We start from the raw sequence: 15,766 nt of genomic DNA on the forward strand, positions 1-15,766 counted from the left end.
GTGCTCGGTCGCGGTGCCGGGGCTGTGCTCCGCACTGTGCCCGTGCAGGGCCGCGTAACCGGCGCTGCCGCGCAGGAGAGCGGCGGGTGGGAGGAGACGGTGGGGCCGGTGGGCGTACTTCCTTAGAGGCCCGGTGAGGAAACAGTCGCTGTGACGAGGTGGCCGAGTGGTTAAGGCGATGGACTGCTAATCCATTGTGCTCTGCACGCGTGGGTTCGAATCCCATCCTCGTCGGGAGTCAAAACTTTTCCCCTCACTCCATTTTTTTTTTTTCCCCCAACACTTCCAACGAGACCTCTCCCTCCCGCCTCTCCCTCTGGCCCTTATGGAGAGAAGGAAAAGCGGAGGTGGCTCACGGGACAGACAGGAAACTGCATCCTGAGGGATTTAGGGTCACAAGGCTGGATGGAGCATCCCTAAGATTCCAGGGGTCGCAGCCAGGACGGAGTGTCACGAGGGATCTAGGAGTCATCCAGGATAGTGTCCCAAGGAATTCAGGGGTCCAGCCAGGACAGAGGGTCCCGAGAGATTGAACGACCTCACCCAGTATCCAGCTCCCTGTGGTGCCTCTCCACGGGGTAGCCTGACTTACCTCCTTCCCTCAGAACACCGCTCTCCTGGGGAGCTTCCAGCTGTGACACTGGGAACAAATCCCTTTTAATTTCATATTCCTCTGGAATCCCAACAAAACGTCCAAAAACGAGGCCTGCTGGGTCCTTTATGAAAGCTTTGAGTAAGAATTAGAGGGATAGAAGATCTCTCCTATGAGGAAAGGCTGAGAGAGCTGGGACTGTTCAGCCTGGAAAAGAGAAGGCTCCAGGGAACCCTTAGAGCCCCTTTCAGTGCCTAAGAGATCTCCAAGAGATGAACTTTGGACAAGGGGGAATGGCTCCAAACTGGAAAAGGGGAGATTTAGATGTGATATTGGGAAGTAATCTTTCCTGGGAGGGTGAGGAGGCCCTGGCCTCCTCAGAGAAGCTGAGGCTACCCCTGGATCCTTGCAAGCATCCAAGGCCAGCTTGGAGCAACCTGGTCTAGTGGAAAGTGTCCCTGCCCATGGCAGAGGGGTGGGACTGGCTGGGCTTTAGGGCCCTCACTGAAAATTACATCAAGTTCTTTTCAGATAACTAATTACTGCATTGGGCTTTGTCTTCCATCAAGTTATGGCAATTTAAAAAGCATAAATGGGTGTAAGATAGAGGAAAACTTTTCCTCTCTGCCTAAGCCATCCACGGTTCACCTATTAAAAACAAAAACAAAACCAAACCAAACCAAACCAAACCAAACCCAAAACAAAAACAAACAAAAAAACCCCAAACAAACAAACAAACAAACAAACAAAAAAAAAAAAAAAAAAAAAAAAAAAAAAAAAAACCAAAACAAAACAAAAAAACCACAAAAAAACAAACAAAAAAAAACCACACCTGGAAGTAAAAGTTAATGAAACACAGAGCTTCCAGGGGAAGGGACATCTCCCACCTCTGCTGTGACAACTCTGAGCTCTTCCTGCACATGCTGCCAGAGTTTTAACTACTTTTAAATCCTTCTGGAAATTAGATCACACCAAATCCGGGGCAGAGAGTGGCCAGATCACAACGGTGCAGTCACACAAAAGGTTCCCAACCACAATGTACGGGTTAAAAAGCAATTAGACAAGAGTTACTGTGTGGAAGGTGAGTGTCTAGGGGCTAATTCCAGTCAGTCCTGCACAGGGAGAGGCCAAGGCACAGGGAAGTTTGCCAGGAGGGTTTATTTGTATGGAAAAGTGCTTTAGCACAGTGGGACAGGCATTCTCCTGATGAAGACAGAATTACAGGATCACCTATGATAGAAAAGACCTTCAAGATCGAGTCCAAACCTAACCCAGCAGTGTCAGGACACGTCCAAGTAAAGGTGTACTAAAGAAAGGAATTCTTCCAGGACCTACACTTTGTATGGAAGACTTTTATGCCCACAACCAGGACCCGGTATTTACCTCAGACCCAGTCTCAGATAGGAATTTATCACAGGGCATCTCCAAGAGCAACGTTTTCCCAGCTAGCAAAACATCAAACACTGTTTTGACATGAAATAAACTAAAATTAAACAAAATGCAATTAGAAGTAGGATCCTTCTGAAAAAAATCCTAAATTTTCATTGTTCACAGAATCTCGGAAACAGAAGCCCAGAGGTTTCTTGACCAGGAGATTAAAAGTTGCCAACTGCAGCCATTATTCCAGGAAAAGGGGAAAAGCAGTGCTGAGCTCCAGTTCCTCATGAGGCCCTTTGGCCCCAATCTCAGTCAGAAAAATCCCTGATAGAGCCTTTTTTTTGGTAAATGAAATTTCTTACCAAAAAACCTCCCAGCATAACTTGGGATACATCAAAGTCTAATTTAACTGTCATCCTTAAATCTATCCCCTTTCCCCCTGTATCCAAATCCAGTAACAGCAGCAGCCACCCTTTTTTATACAAAGTGCCCAAGTTCCATTTATTTCCATGAAAGGTGTATTCCAATGCATCAAAAATTTGGATAATGCTGATTTTCAGCATCATCTCTCTAAATATCTGGGATTAAACTAGAATCACAAATCCGTTGGCAGGATGTGGAACAGCAAAGCTCAAACCGGAGTGAATTTTTATGGAAATATTCAACATCAGCTGGATGATCCAGCAGAGAAAGACATCACTTGGCTCCTCTGGGCTACTGTAAGGAAGCAATGGTTTATTGTGATTTGGTAGCTACATCCTGATCCTGGTGACATTATCAAGTGATTTTAGGAGGAAAGTACTAATTCCTGTGGGTTTGCGAACCTGAGATCTCCAAAATTAATATAAAAACCCTCCCAGAAGCCAAGAATCAACTGTGCAAACACTGAGGAAAATAGCTATGGTGATATTTATCATTCGTATAAAACTATTTTTTAAAAAGTCTTCTCCTTCAGAAAACTGCTTTTGTTTTTCTTGAAAGCTGATTGTTACACTGAAGTGATATTAAAAAATCTCTTCAAGACAAAATCTGGGGAATAGTACCTCCAACACCAGACTGAATACCTGCACCCAGAACTACTAACTTAAGTAATTATTTGAATGAATATTGGTAATTTCAAAGGCAAGTGAACCTTGCTGACAAAGAGCAGGCACAAAACAGATCACAGTGTTCTGGTTTTACCTCACAGTGTTCTCAGGAGTAATCTTGTAATTTTGAAATCAATCTGACAATAAAATACTGTAAAACCGGGGGGTTTTATGACATGACATCCAGCAGCTCTTACTGTAAGACACAGGAACACAGTAGGCTGGAAGAAAAATCAGTTTTTGACTTTTAGTGCATGCACTTCGTTATCCACGTGGATAATTGATCCAGAATCCATTGAGATGAAAGCAAAGCTGCCTGTGCTGAGCAGAGCTCGGTCCTTGCTGCCTTCATGTGCCAGTTCACTGAAGGGCAACACGGAACTCCTGTTTCAGCCTCGTTTCCCTGCTCGTTTTCCACAGCACCTGTGGGAAGCGGGACAGTTCTCCAGCCCCACTGACCCCTCCCACCCCAGCTCAAGGCACACTTTGTTCACCTCAACAACGAAAAGTCAATCTTTGGTCTTGGCATGCCGCTGTCCCGGCAAGCAGTGTCCTCAGAATCCTGCTCATCCCTCCCAGTCCTCCCTGGCCCACTCGGGCATGCTGGAGCAGTACTCGAAGTCCGTGCCCTTGTAGCGCAGGGCGTGCAGGAACATCACCAGCTCCTTGGGAGACGGGTCCCGCCTGCTCGTCCTGCACTCCACACACAAAGGGTCCTTCTCCCCCTGATTCCCACACAAGCTGAGCTCTTTGTCCTTATCAGGCATTTCCAGGTTGATATCAGAGTTCAGTGGACAAGCTGCTACATCATTCCTCTCAGGATCCTTCTCGTCCTCAGCAGGGCAGGAGCTCCCATTTACAGGATCAGCCTCCGCAGACTTTGTGCAGTCACCCGAAACCCCGCAGTCTTTACTTTCCCCGCTGGAGCTCAAGTCCTCCTCCCCAATACCCAAGACCTCCAGGCTCTGTTTGGAACGATGCTCCTCCACCAGCGCCCTCAGGAGCTCCTCATCCGTCTTCCCGATGTTGCCGCCCTTGCCCCTGTGCGGGCCCCACGCCTCCATGTTGTAGATGGGGTCGTTGACGATGGGGTGCCCCAGGAACTGCAGGTGCACGCGGATCTGGTGCGTGCGGCCCGTGCGGGGCAGGCACCTCACCACGCTGCTGCTGCCGTTGTAGCTGAGCCTCTGGAAGAGGGTTTGGCACGGCTTCCCCTTGGGATCCACGCGGCACACGCCCACCTTGTAGGACACCACCAGGATGGGCTCCTCACAGACCACCTCGTGCTCTGGGAACTCCCCCACCACCCGGCACACGTATTCCTTCTCCAGCTGCCAGGAGACACAAGAGGAAGGCTCAGGAAACGCAGTGGAAAACACACCCAGGCTCCAACACCGCTCCTCCTCCCTCTCCCCTCGATAAAATACATCCGAAGGTGGCATTTCATTACAACAGAAGAACAGAAAGGCCTGGTCTATTTGCCTCATATTAAATTCAGGAGCCACCTCTCCACAGCCTTTGGCTTACAGCCCTGAAGTCAACCCCAGAAAAAGTTCTGTTTGGATCAAGAGACTCTGGAAAAATGTGATTTTTAAAATTGCAAAAGTACTGGATAGTTGATATATGTCTCTGACTTTGCATGATCCCAGCAAGTTTCCCTACCTATCCCTTAGGTAAGAAGATCCCCTTCAACCCAAGATTACTGAAATAATTTAAATTTTAGGAGATTACTTTTAACCTAAAATATCAAAATCAATTGAAGCTTTATGAGACCCTTTTCAATTAAATATTACCAAATCAAACTAAATTTGTAGGAGATCCCTTTCAGTCCAATATTATTAAAATAAATTACCACATTGAAATAAATTGTCAGGAGATCCCTTCCAATCTGGTATCAGCAAAAGCAGTTCCATTTTTAGGGTTTTCAGTCTCATATTATCACGCTAGTATTACCAAATTCAGTTAAATTCTTTAGGACCTCCCTCCCAATCCCGTATTACTGAATTCAATTTTTACTCTGCCTTCAGCCCATTAGGGACGAGAAGCACCAACAGTCAAGAACAGCAACACAACCGTGAGTTGTCTGGGGAACTTGAGCTGATCTCCAAACCCGGCTGCCTTTGGAGCACATCTGCCCCAGGAGAGCGCGGCAGCAGCTCACCTGCCTCTGCCGGACCTGCTCGTCGATGCGCTTGGACACGGCCGCGGTCTTGGCGAACATGAGCACGCCCGAGGTCATGCGGTCCAGGCGGTGCAGCGTGTGCAGCTCCCGCAGGCCGTGCTCCTTGCCCAGGATGAAGATGACCGTGTTGTGCCGGAACCGGCCGCAGGGGTGGACGGGCAGCGACGAGGGCTTGTCCACCACCACCACCTCCTCATCCTCCGCCAGGATGCGGATGGGCTGCGCAGTGACCGGCGGCTCGTGCCGATGCACCGTGTTCCTGAGGAAGTCGTTGTTCTGGAAGGGGACACGGACAATTAGTCCAGCTTGTGCAACCATCCACCCAGCCACAAACAACACAGACTTGACATCGTGGGAGAAGAATTAAAGCCCCTTTCTCCTGGGAGCCCGGATTTAGGATAATAAGCGTGTGTGTCACCACGCAAATCCGATAACCTGCCCATGGGGTACTCCCATTCCCAAGGGGCAAGGAAGCCGCGAGGCTGTAGGATCCACACATGCCCGAACCCAGCGTGGCACGGATTCCCCGGGAGCCCCGATTTCCCCTTCCACAGGTTTCACAGAATCGCAGAGTATGTCGAATTGAAAGGAACCCATCGGGATCATCGAGTCCAACCCCTCGCCATGTGTTATCTGCCCACGCAGCTCACAGGGTGATGCTCACGGCTGGGCGCGGGCCGGGCTCTGCCACCGGCCCACGACGCCCCCGGAGCGCCCACTCGGGCCCGCCCACCTTGAGCACGATGTCCAGGTCGCGCACGGGCTCCTCGTTGAGGCGCAGGCGGCCGGCGCGGGCGGCGGCGCGGTAATAGGCGAGGGGCTGCGCTCGGAACTCGGTGCCGAAGACGTGCAGGAGGCTGCGGCCCACCCAGCGCCCCTTGCAGTAGGTGCGGAAGTCGAAGTAGTAGGGGCGCACCTTGCGCAGGCCGCCCTCGAAGTAGTACGAGGTCTCGGCGAAGTGCTCGGCGCCGAAGCTCACGCCGGCGTTCAGCTTCCGCGGTGGCGGCACGTACCGCTCGCCGCCCGCCAGCCGCCGCTTCTTGGGGGCCGGCGCCGCCTCCTCCTCTTCCTCCTCCTTGCCGGCGGGGCCCGGCTCCTGCTGCCGGGCTTCGCCGGGGCCGGGTCCCGCCTCGGCCATGTCCCCGCGGGGCAGTGGCGGCGGCGGCCGCACCGCGATCCCCGCCGCGCGCACCCACGCCGACCACACCGCGCGCCGCACGCCGTGACGCATCGCGCTGCGCCGGGCGGCGCAGCCAATCAGCGCGGGCCGGCACCGCCAGGCCACGCCCCCGGCGCCCTGCCCCGTTCCCGCCTCCCCCCCCGTCCCATACCAGAGTCGTGAGGGCGCGGGAGGCGGCGGAGGAGTGGCCATGCCTTTATTTATTTACCTCCCAGCAGTTTCCCCACTCAGAACTGCTTCAGAAATGACTCCCGAGCCTCGCCGCAGCCTGCCTGCCCCATGCGAGCCTCCTCAGCCACCGCCTGCGGGAGGGACACGTCAGGGAAGAGCCGACACATGAGCGTTTTTGCAGAAACATGAGCAGTTTTTTGTAACTCCAATCAGAAAAGCCAAGAAATGAACATTTCTCATAATCCCAAAGAGGGAGAAGTCCAGAAATGAGCGTTTTTCAAAGTAACAGAAAAAAAATCCTCCAAAACCTGAGCACTTTTCATAACCTCAGAATCCAGTGTTGCTGCCCATGATTAAATTAGTTGTTGCAGGCAGAAGAACACGCTCCCATATTTAAAAACATTGACAAATCAGGGTACATTGCTGCTCCAAGACACTAATTGCGACTTATTTTCGCCAAGCATTAGGCAGAGTAGTCGACATTAGAGTGGTTTTAGTGAAGCTTTAAGTATTCCTGTCTGCTTTCAGAATTCATCTGTGAACTGATGTTATCTAGAGTTTATCAGAGCTGGAGTTGGAGGCTGGATCCGCCCTCTGGAAGCTGCCACGGCCTCCAAGAGCCTCCCCTGGTCCTGTCCCTGTTCTCCATCCCTCCAGAACGAGCTCCTCTGAAGCAGAACTTCCCTTTAGCCACTGACGAAATTTCCATTAAAAAGCAAAACCATACAGACCATCTACAGGCCTAAGTCCCTCTCATGAGCTTTCTGTGGTGCCTTTAGGGACATCCATCCATGTGTCAGAGGTCATCCCTGAGGCAAAGGAAAACCAACAGTTACCACTCCCTCAGTTCTATGCCAGCATCATGTGGAACTCAAAAACACACACGAGGCCTCAGAAAGAGAGAAAATAAAACTCTGCAAGCTCTATCAAGCAGAAAAGACCCCCTGCTTTGCCAAGCTGTTCTCTCCTTTTTTTTTCCCCACAAATCTGCCAGGGATCCAGGACTCAGTCAGCAAAGCCAAGGAAAGCAAGCTCAGAGGCAGAGGAAGGAGCGTTCCTCAGGGAAGAGCAGATTTTACCGAGGCCACTGCTTCTCCTTGTCTGTCAGGGGGACGTAGATGACGCCCATGAGCTGGGTCTCGACGATGTGCCCCTCGCTGGTCTTGTCGTACTGCATCAGCACCTGGTTGGCTCCCTCGGGCCCCACGGGCACAATCAGCCGCCCGCCCGGCTTCAGCTCCTTCAGCAGCTGCAGCACGGGGAAATCCCGGTCAGCAGGGGCAGAAAAACCACACAGGCAGCGGGAATAAGGGCGCTGTGAGGGTCGTGACAGAAAGGAAGCTTCCAGGGGTTCCCTCGTTTTCTCCAGGGATGCCCAGCACGGCCACTCTTACCTCCTTGGGGACGGTGGCTGCGGCTGCTCCCACGTGGATGGCATCGTAGGGAGCCTCCTCGGGGTATCCCTGCCTGCCGTCTCCAACTACAGAGAGAAAACACACAGGGAAGGCTTTGGCTGTTGTAACAACCCCAAGAATCAAAGGAAACTGGAAGGACTTTGAGGAGCAGAGCCCAGGGAAAACGTTGGCATGGCAGGGAGCTCACCCACAAGCTTCACACGGCCGGAGCTGAGCAGGGTCGGATCGTCCTCCTGGACGTTCCGGATGGATTCGTGCACCAGCTCCTTGATGTGCTCCACACCCACAGCTTTTCCCGTCGGGCCGATCTGGAAAGAACATCAGTCAGATGCCTGATGCCTCCCGTATGGAAGAGACAGGGCAGTTATTCCAGCCAACTAAGGGATGTGCTTCCCAGGCTGGGAATGCAGTGCCACGAGCTCACCATCCTGGCGAAGCACGCGGTGAGGTATCCGCTCCCAGATCCCACATCCAGCGCCTTGGCACCTTCCACCAGCTGATCCTTGAGCAGCTCCAGCGCGTGGGCGTGCTGCAGGGACACCCAGGACAAGGAAGCAGGAAACATCCCAGGGTTAGTCTCCTCTTCCAACACTTTTTCTTGTTTTCTGATTTAATCACAGCACACCTGGCCTCGTGCCTGACACTTCCAAGGGCAAAACTTCCAGTGTGAGACCTGGAAGATCTTTTGCAGGACATCATTTAGACAGAGGCTCAAGAATTAGGTGTGAAACAGTGGGGAAAAATAGTCTCATGCAAAAAAAGGGACAACATGGAATTCCCATCTAAGCATACTTTTAAAGCAACTGAAAGAGTATAGGGGAAATTCCTCTTAAAAAGGAGAATCCCTAAAGAAACAAGCAGGATAATCGTGTCCATGTGATGTTTCAGTTTTCTACTCAAAGAAAAATTACATCTAAAAAGAGAAACAAACAATTCCCTCCGTTTCTGTTGGAAGTGAGGAGTTTTCACCTTACCATGTGCGGGGCGCTGATGGTAGCCTTGTAGCCTAAAAGGAAACAGGGGACACAAGTTACTTGACAAGGAATAAAATTCCCCATGGGAACAGCTCCTAATACTCTCCCACCTTCCTTTAAAAAACAGAAGAACACTTGTCTCCTTCCAGAGAATGATTTGGGTGGGAAGGGACCTTAAAGCTCATCCAACCCCAGTCCCTGCCATGGGTGAGGACACCTTCCCTTAGACCAGGTTGCTCCAAGGCCAATCCAGCCTGGGCTTGGACACTTCCAGAGACAGGGATTGCACAACTAGACCCTGGAGCACCTGCCAAGACACCCTGTGCCCTGCCAACAGCAGATGTGTGTGACAGAGGGGACTCACCAATGGACTGGGGAGAATCCATGTATGGGAAGTACTTGATGTAGTGACCTCTGTCTGTAGCCAACAGCACATCGAAGACTCGCTGAGACTTAATGATCCCTTTTTCTGGGAAAGAAGGAAAAGACAGGCAGGGCTGCAATCCTCGGCATTTAAAAGGGGAAGCACACTCCAGGGAGTTCGTGGATCTGGGGGAATTAATGAGGGGTCTGAGAGGGACAGCAAACCAAACGCTGTTGGAATGGAAGGACATCCTTTCCCATTCCCGCTGGGGCCCGGCCACCAGCCCATCTCCAGAGGGTGGCCACCTGCACCCACACCACCCCGGCACCGCCAGGTGTAACGGGAGTGAGATGGGATCGCGTTTCACGGCGGGAAACGGAGACTCCGGTTCAGGTTTCAGCAGTGAACTCAAGGGCCGCGACCGCTGACACATCCAGCATCCCTTCGCATTTCTGCGGGAATTCTGGGGCAGTTCACAGCTATTTTTATGTGGCTGCAGCCGAGCGGGAGCACCGGGCACCATTCCAGCCGCCGGGGCAGAGCTGGAGGCACAGCAGGGATGTTCGGGATCCCCGGGCTGGGAACACCCGAGCTGCAGCACTTTAAAGGGCGCCACGCACTTCCAGAGGCAGGGAAGGGAGGTGTGGAGAGGCTTTCCTGCCCCCTTTGGCACAGCGCCTCGTTTCCAACTATAAATAGAACCGGCTCAGGCTGGGGCAAGTGCCGAAATTCAGGAACACGAACCCCAACCCTTCGAAGTGAGCAGTGTCACACGGTGTGACGCCAGATACCCACACGCAGACACTAAATATCCGCACACGACATTCCGGCGGACGCCGCCGGCACTCACTGTAGAGGTTATTCACCAGCTCCGCGTGCGTTTTGCCGCTGGATGTCCAGGCCATGGTCCTGGCGAAGAGCAGCCCCATGAGTGCCAGCACGGCGCCGGGCGGCAGCCGGCTCATCCCACGGCCACGGCGGCGGCCTGCCGAGAGAGAGGGGGTTCAGCGCCCCGCCGGAGCTGCCCGCGCCGCGCTGAAGCGCATCCCGCCCCGGCCAAGCCCCGGCAAGCGCGACAGCGGCTCGGGGACGGCACACCGCGCCCGCCGGCGCAGCTTCCGCCCTCTGCCAGCATGGCGGCGCGGCGGCGTCAGCGCCCCCCGCCCCGCGGGCCAATGGGCGCTCCCGCTGGGCCGACGGCGGCGCTGATTGGGCGGAGCGGGCGGCGGTGATTGGCCAGGCCCGCGGGCGGAGGGGCGCGGGCGGAGCGGGCGGCGGTGATTGGCCAGGCCCGCGGGCGGAGGGGCGCGGGCGGAGCGGCGGCGGTGCCCGAGCGCGGGCGGTGGGTGCGGGAGCGGGAGCGCGGCGGCCCCTCCGCCTCACGGGCGGCCGCGGGGACCGCGCTCCCTGGAGGGCGGCCGGGTGTCCTGGTGGGATGAGAATTCCCTGGAGTGTCCGCTGGCGTGACGTGGGCAGAGGGGAGGGAGGCGGCGGAGGCCTGGGCGGGCGGATCGGCTCGGTGTTCAGCGCGTGTTCCCCCCGTGGCAGGATCCCACGATGAGGATGATCGAGAGCGTGGACTCCGTGGTGACCAGGTCCAGCGAGGACCTCTGGGCCGAGATCTGCTCCTGTCTGCCGCATCCCGAGCACAAGGACGGCGGTGATGCGTTCACAGACTCCTTCCTGGATTCCTACGCCGAGGGCAGCGGAGCGGGGGGCTCTTCCCAGCCCGCCCCGAAGCCCTGGGCACCCCTGAACGACTCTGAGGTGTATTTGGCATCCCTGGGTGAGTGTCTCCTGCTGCTGAGGTGACAGCTCTGTCTATGGGGTGCCACTGCTGAGGACGAAAAGTCTCCCAGCTGTTTGACACAGAATCTGACTCGTTTTCTTCAAGTGCAGCAGTGGGAAGGTGAAGCTCAGTCAGAGCTTCTCCATCTCCGCCACAGAAAGGAGCTTTTTGTCAAGTAAAAGCTGGAAAAAATTGTTCTTACCCTCCACCATAAGTGGGAGGCCGCACACAGCAGCAGAGCAGGTGGCAGAAGTGGCTTTTAAAGCTTTTATTTCTGCCAGAACTTTCATCGTGCCACAAGTAGTGCAGTGAGAGTGATTTATATTCCAATTTGCATGGAAATTGTGGGAACTCTCTGCCTGCGAGATCTGTGCCCTCCTGTGTGATTTCATGGAAACTGAGCAGTAAGTGTGAAAGTGATTAAAACCCCAAATGGGCAGAGCTGGCTGATTGCACAAACCTCATTTCCTTCAGAAGCAGCACCTGAAAAACATCATCTTGTGTATATATAGGAAAGAGAGCCATGCAGGCTTGAGATACAGGGGGGAAATTACTTTTAAAATAGAAACTAGTCTTGAAAAGTTAATTTAACTTATCTTTTGATACAGAAGTCCAGAACCTTCTCTCCCCTTCCAGAAAAAAAAAACAAACAACAAACCAAAAAAACATAACCAAGATTACCAAATCCCCTGTTCTCCTCCCAGAGAGAAGACTGATGAGGATCAAAGGGCTGTCCCAGGAGGTGACCTCCAAGGACATGCTGCGCACGCTGTCCCAGGCCAAGAAGGAATGCTGGGACAGGTTCCTGCAGGAGAAGTTTGAGGCAGAATGTTACGTGGAGGGCCACGACGCTGACGAGAGGTAACCAGCAAGTCGGTGGGAAAGGGGTCACCACTTGCCTCTTAACAAAACAGGGGAAGGTTTTGCCAGGACGTTGCACAGAAATACCATCTCTCTGCACCTCGGGAAGGCTGCCACGGGATTCCTGCAGCGTTTTGGGAATGCCTGTGGGGGTTGTGCTGGAGGGAGCACAGAGCACGTGGGGTTTGAGCTTCCAGTGCTCCTTTCTGATCTTTGCACCCCTCGGACTGCACGGAAGCAGCTGGGGCCTACTCCAGGATTTCCCTCCTCACACGTGGGGTGGGGAAGGAATGGAGCAGAGGAGGGAATGTCTGGTGTGTCTCAGGTGGGGATTTGGGGATGGTGCCAGTCCTGGGATGGGATTTCCCTTCCCTGCCTCTCTTAGAGTGCTCCTGCTCTCTCCCCCATTGCCCTGCCACAGAAATCAGATGGGATCCCCTTTTCCTAAGCAATCTCCAGCTCCAAATCACACGGAACGCTCTCCAAATTCCTCATTTCTCAGCTGACATTTTCCATTATTGCTTCTGGATGACAAGATGATTTTTCTCCTTTGAAGAAAATCTACTTAAGCCAGAACTATGAAAAGTAATCCCTGTTTATAAGGAGGTTTCAGATGGTTTCTTTGGTCCCCAGTTAACTTCAGTGCGATTTATATTTAAAACCAAGCTTTTATGTGCTCTCTCTACTGTTTTTAAAGGGTGAGGATGACATCCATGAAAGAATTCCAGTCCCTAGAACTTGGCTATGAAGTTAGAGGTCACTCCTGAATGGTGCTGAAGTTTTGAGTCTCACCCACCAATTTAATTAAACCAGCCTCAACTTTTAAGTGCGCTGAATTAAAAGTTAGATGTTAAACTGTTAGGATTATATAGGTTTTTTAACCTTCCAGTCCTATTAGTGCTCACACATTTTGGGATACTCTTCCTGCTTTGCTTTTGTTCCCTTCCCTTTCCCCCCACATTTTCTGATCTTCATCACTAAGAGGCAGTCAGGGGCTTGGTTGGTTTGAACAAGAGGTTTTTTATTTCCAGCCCAGAAAGCTGCAAACTCCTGGAATCATAGATTGGTTTGGGTTGGAAGGGATCTTAAGGCCCATCCAGTTCCACCCACCTGTCCTGGGCAGGGACACCTTCCACTGTCCCAGGTTGCTCCAAACCCCCTCCAAACCGGCCTTGAACATTTCCAGGCATGGGACAGCCACAGCTTCTCTGGGCAACCTGTGCCAAGGCCTCAGCACTCTCACAGGGAAGGACTTATTCCCAATATCCCTCCTAACTCTGCCCTCTGTCTGATTGATCTGGAATCTTTGGCTGCAGAGACAGAGGAGAACTTCAGGTGTGCAAAGGCTGAAAGGGCTCCTGTGCAGGTCCCTTACACTGGGAGAAATCAGAGCATAAAACGTGTTCTAACCACAGTTTAAAAGGCCCACCTGCAGGGAATGGCTTTGCAGAATGACAGATTCTGTCTGTCCCTCTGGCACAAGCATCCATCCCTCACCTGTGGGAACGGGAATACCTGCAGAGGATCAGGAAACACCTGTGGAGGCTTTTCCTGTCGCTCCTCCTGTGTGTTGCTGATGTCTCACGGTGTCCCTTTGCTGTCCCCAGCACGCTGGAGCACCTGAAGCGCTGGCTGCAGCCTGACAAGGTGGCCATCAGCTCCGAGGAGGTGCAGTGCCTCATCCCGCCGGAACCGCAGCCGGAGAAGCCGGAGGCCGAGGAGGAGCCTCCGGCTGCGGAGCAGTGAGAGCCCCCAGCCGTGCCCGGGGCTGCCTCTCGTCCCAGCCCCCAGGAAGATGTACCCAGCCATAGGAACAGCAGGAAGGGGGGCACAGAGCAAATTATCAGCAGTTGAAAAAGTCATTTTTACAAGGAAGAACCCCCAAGACACCGAATTCCAGCTCTGGAGCTCCGCAGGCAGCGGCTGGCACTGGTGGGGACGAGAGGGAACGCCTGTGACACGGCTCAACCAAAACCTCTCGTTGATCTTCTCCAGCCTGCAGCCACTTCATCATTCCAGCCTGGATGTGGATTGTTTGGAATCCATCAGGAGACACATTCAACAACAACAACAACAACAACAAAGCAGTTGTTGAGAAGCACCAGAAAACATCACGATCTAGAATCGAGCAGAGAAACCACTGAATCACTTTCATTACTCTGTTGGGCATTTTTTTTCCCTCTCCTGCCAAATCCACTTCGGTGTTTTCTCCAGATCTTCACTGTTTCAGTCTGACTCGGTCCCAGGCTGTGCCAGGAAGAAGACAGATACTTCTCACCTCTGTGAATTTGGGGCCCTGAAAGAAGCTCTCCTGCAGTCAATAAGTTGATGGTGTCATTGATGTTGTAGCTATTTCCCATTCCTCTCTGTAATGTGCCCCCTAATATCCCACTTTATTGCCCAAACTCTCTATTATAGACTGTAGGGGGTGTATTTTTCCTCTTGTTGGTTGTTTTGTACCTGTTCTTTATTCTTTCAGCCTCCCCAGGAAAAGATCAGATGAGATTCTGTATTGGGAAACCAAGAGGGGTAGCCAGGGAGGTTGAAAACAACTTGTTTTCATCACAGAATTGCTTAGAATTCTCTGACTTGAAATATATTTAGTATTTAATTGTTTTTTTCACCCCGCTTGGCTCTTCCAAGGGTTATTCCCTTTCACTAATCCAAGAACCTGAGATTCTGTGCTTATTTTTCGCTGATCTGTGTGTTCTGCCTCGGCACCAACGCTGGAGGTCGGTAGAGGGAAGCACCACAGTCTGTCAGAGCTCCTTAAGGGGAAATTGTGGCTCTAGGAGTTAACCCACACCACGTTCATTTATGTATCTGTTTGAAAACACTTTTTTAGGAGCAAATTCTTGCTGGAGCCTCCCAGTTTCCTTTCTCTGTACCCAAATAGAGGCGCTGCTCTCTCAGTCACTGCGTCACAACTCGCAGGCTGTTCCCACCCATCAGCTTTCCTGGTGTGACTCCCACCCCAGGCTCACCTCCCCGGAAAAGTCACGCTCAGAATTTTCCATTAAAACAATCCCTTGTTTTTTAAACCTTGGGAAATGGGGTGAGTCATCTGAGTGCCAGTGATGCACAGCTCGCCAGCCTCGTGTCTTGCTGGTTTGGTCATTAAATGTCCCTTTCAATTTATCCTTTAACTGTCCCTTATTGTATTAAGGCTGTGTCCTTGTGCAGGTCTCTCTCACCTGATGTAACAAAGCTGTGACAACGGTGCAGGACTCTGAGCTGTTCCTAGAAGTGGTTTGTGCAGAGAGAGAAAGCAGCGATTTCTCTGTCCCCAGCCTATTTCCCAGTCAATAAAGTTCTTGTGGGTAGCAAGCACTGTGAGGATGTTTTGTATTATCTTAGCTGTTCTTTAACGTATTTGAGGAAGAAATGTACCCAAAAGAACTGTGCTGAAATAATTCCACAGCCACGTCACCAAGCATTTCCTTTGGAGCAGGGACCTGAGGAAACAGCTCTTACCATTTCACTTGTAGAAATAATAACCATTCCAGGATTCTCTGACCTGCTCTATGGGAACATGTGGGGCAAAAGAAAATCCAACTGATCATTGCAAAGATTGAACAATAATTTCCTTAAATCAATTCTTTATGTAGAGTTAACTTTTTCCCCCTCTCATATATAATAAATATAGTTAAATCAAAATACATCATTAAATTATTACCGAGAGTATAGACTTGGTATGGGTCTGTATTTAAATCACCATTAAAAATCCTTTTAAAACTTCTTTACAAAATCACTGAAACTGATTTTATAAAAAA

The 15,766-nt window shown here is 52.0% G+C and overlaps 3 protein-coding genes and 1 non-coding gene across 6 annotated transcripts; 2 read left to right on the forward strand and 2 right to left on the reverse strand.

Moving 5' to 3' along the window:
* The first annotated feature begins 152 nt into the window (after positions 1-152).
* On the forward strand, positions 153-234 carry TRNAS-GCU (transfer RNA serine (anticodon GCU)). Its single transcript has one exon. It is a non-coding gene; the product is annotated as a tRNA-Ser (tRNA).
* Positions 235-2,684: 2,450 nt separating this feature from the next.
* On the reverse strand, positions 2,685-6,753 carry RPUSD2 (RNA pseudouridine synthase domain containing 2). 2 transcript variants are annotated; one of them, XM_063397753.1, is made up of 4 exons: positions 6,628-6,753; positions 5,973-6,474; positions 5,219-5,515; positions 2,685-4,388 (listed from the first exon to the last, which is right to left on the reverse strand). In XM_063397753.1, exons 2-4 carry the CDS (start codon positions 6,468-6,470, stop codon positions 3,624-3,626), a joined length of 1,560 nt encoding a protein of 519 aa, XP_063253823.1. In that variant the 5' UTR covers positions 6,471-6,474; positions 6,628-6,753; the 3' UTR covers positions 2,685-3,623. The 2 variants fall into 2 exon arrangements, with proteins under 2 accessions (XP_063253823.1, XP_063253822.1); XM_063397752.1 differs by having other exon boundaries at positions 5,973-6,634.
* Positions 6,754-6,762: 9 nt separating this feature from the next.
* LOC134550860 (protein-L-isoaspartate(D-aspartate) O-methyltransferase-like) lies at positions 6,763-10,464 on the reverse strand. The gene is made up of 8 exons (XM_063397755.1): positions 10,194-10,464; positions 9,344-9,448; positions 8,980-9,011; positions 8,430-8,534; positions 8,193-8,313; positions 7,985-8,070; positions 7,670-7,839; positions 6,763-7,399 (listed from the first exon to the last, which is right to left on the reverse strand). The coding sequence occupies exons 1-8, from the start codon at positions 10,306-10,308 to the stop codon at positions 7,387-7,389; spliced, it is 747 nt and encodes a 248-aa protein (XP_063253825.1). The 5' UTR covers positions 10,309-10,464; the 3' UTR covers positions 6,763-7,386.
* Positions 10,465-10,583: 119 nt separating this feature from the next.
* CCDC32 (coiled-coil domain containing 32) lies at positions 10,584-15,320 on the forward strand. Of its 2 annotated transcripts, none has more exons than XM_063397756.1 (4): positions 10,584-10,685; positions 10,892-11,129; positions 11,837-11,993; positions 13,601-15,320. In XM_063397756.1, the coding sequence occupies exons 2-4, from the start codon at positions 10,901-10,903 to the stop codon at positions 13,737-13,739; spliced, it is 525 nt and encodes a 174-aa protein (XP_063253826.1). In that variant the 5' UTR covers positions 10,584-10,685; positions 10,892-10,900; the 3' UTR covers positions 13,740-15,320. The 2 variants fall into 2 exon arrangements, with proteins under 2 accessions (XP_063253826.1, XP_063253827.1); XM_063397757.1 differs by having other exon boundaries at positions 10,651-10,773.
* The last annotated feature ends 446 nt before the right edge of the window (positions 15,321-15,766 follow it).

Source organism: Prinia subflava, chromosome 5, assembly GCF_021018805.1.
Source record: "Prinia subflava isolate CZ2003 ecotype Zambia chromosome 5, Cam_Psub_1.2, whole genome shotgun sequence".
NCBI lineage: Eukaryota > Metazoa > Chordata > Aves > Passeriformes > Cisticolidae > Prinia > Prinia subflava.

Excerpts from the sequence above, each read along its gene's own strand:
- CCDC32 (XM_063397756.1), top strand. The coding sequence starts at position 10,901 with ATGAGGATGATCGAGAGCGTGGACTCCGTGGTGACCAGGTCCAGCGAG. Across the intron at positions 11,130-11,836 it reads GGTGTATTTGGCATCCCTGG|AGAGAAGACTGATGAGGATC; the intron begins GTGAGTGTCTCC and ends TTCTCCTCCCAG. Across the intron at positions 11,994-13,600 it reads GGCCACGACGCTGACGAGAG|CACGCTGGAGCACCTGAAGC; the intron begins GTAACCAGCAAG and ends TGCTGTCCCCAG.
- RPUSD2 (XM_063397752.1), bottom strand. The coding sequence starts at position 6,611 with ATGGCCACTCCTCCGCCGCCTCCCGCGCCCTCACGACTCTGGTATGGG. Across the intron at positions 5,516-5,972 it reads ACCTGGACATCGTGCTCAAG|AACAACGACTTCCTCAGGAA; the intron begins GTGGGCGGGCCC and ends GTCCCCTTCCAG. Across the intron at positions 4,389-5,218 it reads AGCAGGTCCGGCAGAGGCAG|CTGGAGAAGGAATACGTGTG; the intron begins GTGAGCTGCTGC and ends GTCTCCTGGCAG.
- LOC134550860 (XM_063397755.1), bottom strand. The coding sequence starts at position 10,308 with ATGAGCCGGCTGCCGCCCGGCGCCGTGCTGGCACTCATGGGGCTGCTC. Across the intron at positions 9,012-9,343 it reads GGATTCTCCCCAGTCCATTG|GCTACAAGGCTACCATCAGC; the intron begins GTGAGTCCCCTC and ends GTTTCCTTTTAG. Across the intron at positions 8,314-8,429 it reads CCGCGTGCTTCGCCAGGATG|ATCGGCCCGACGGGAAAAGC; the intron begins GTGAGCTCGTGG and ends TGTTCTTTCCAG.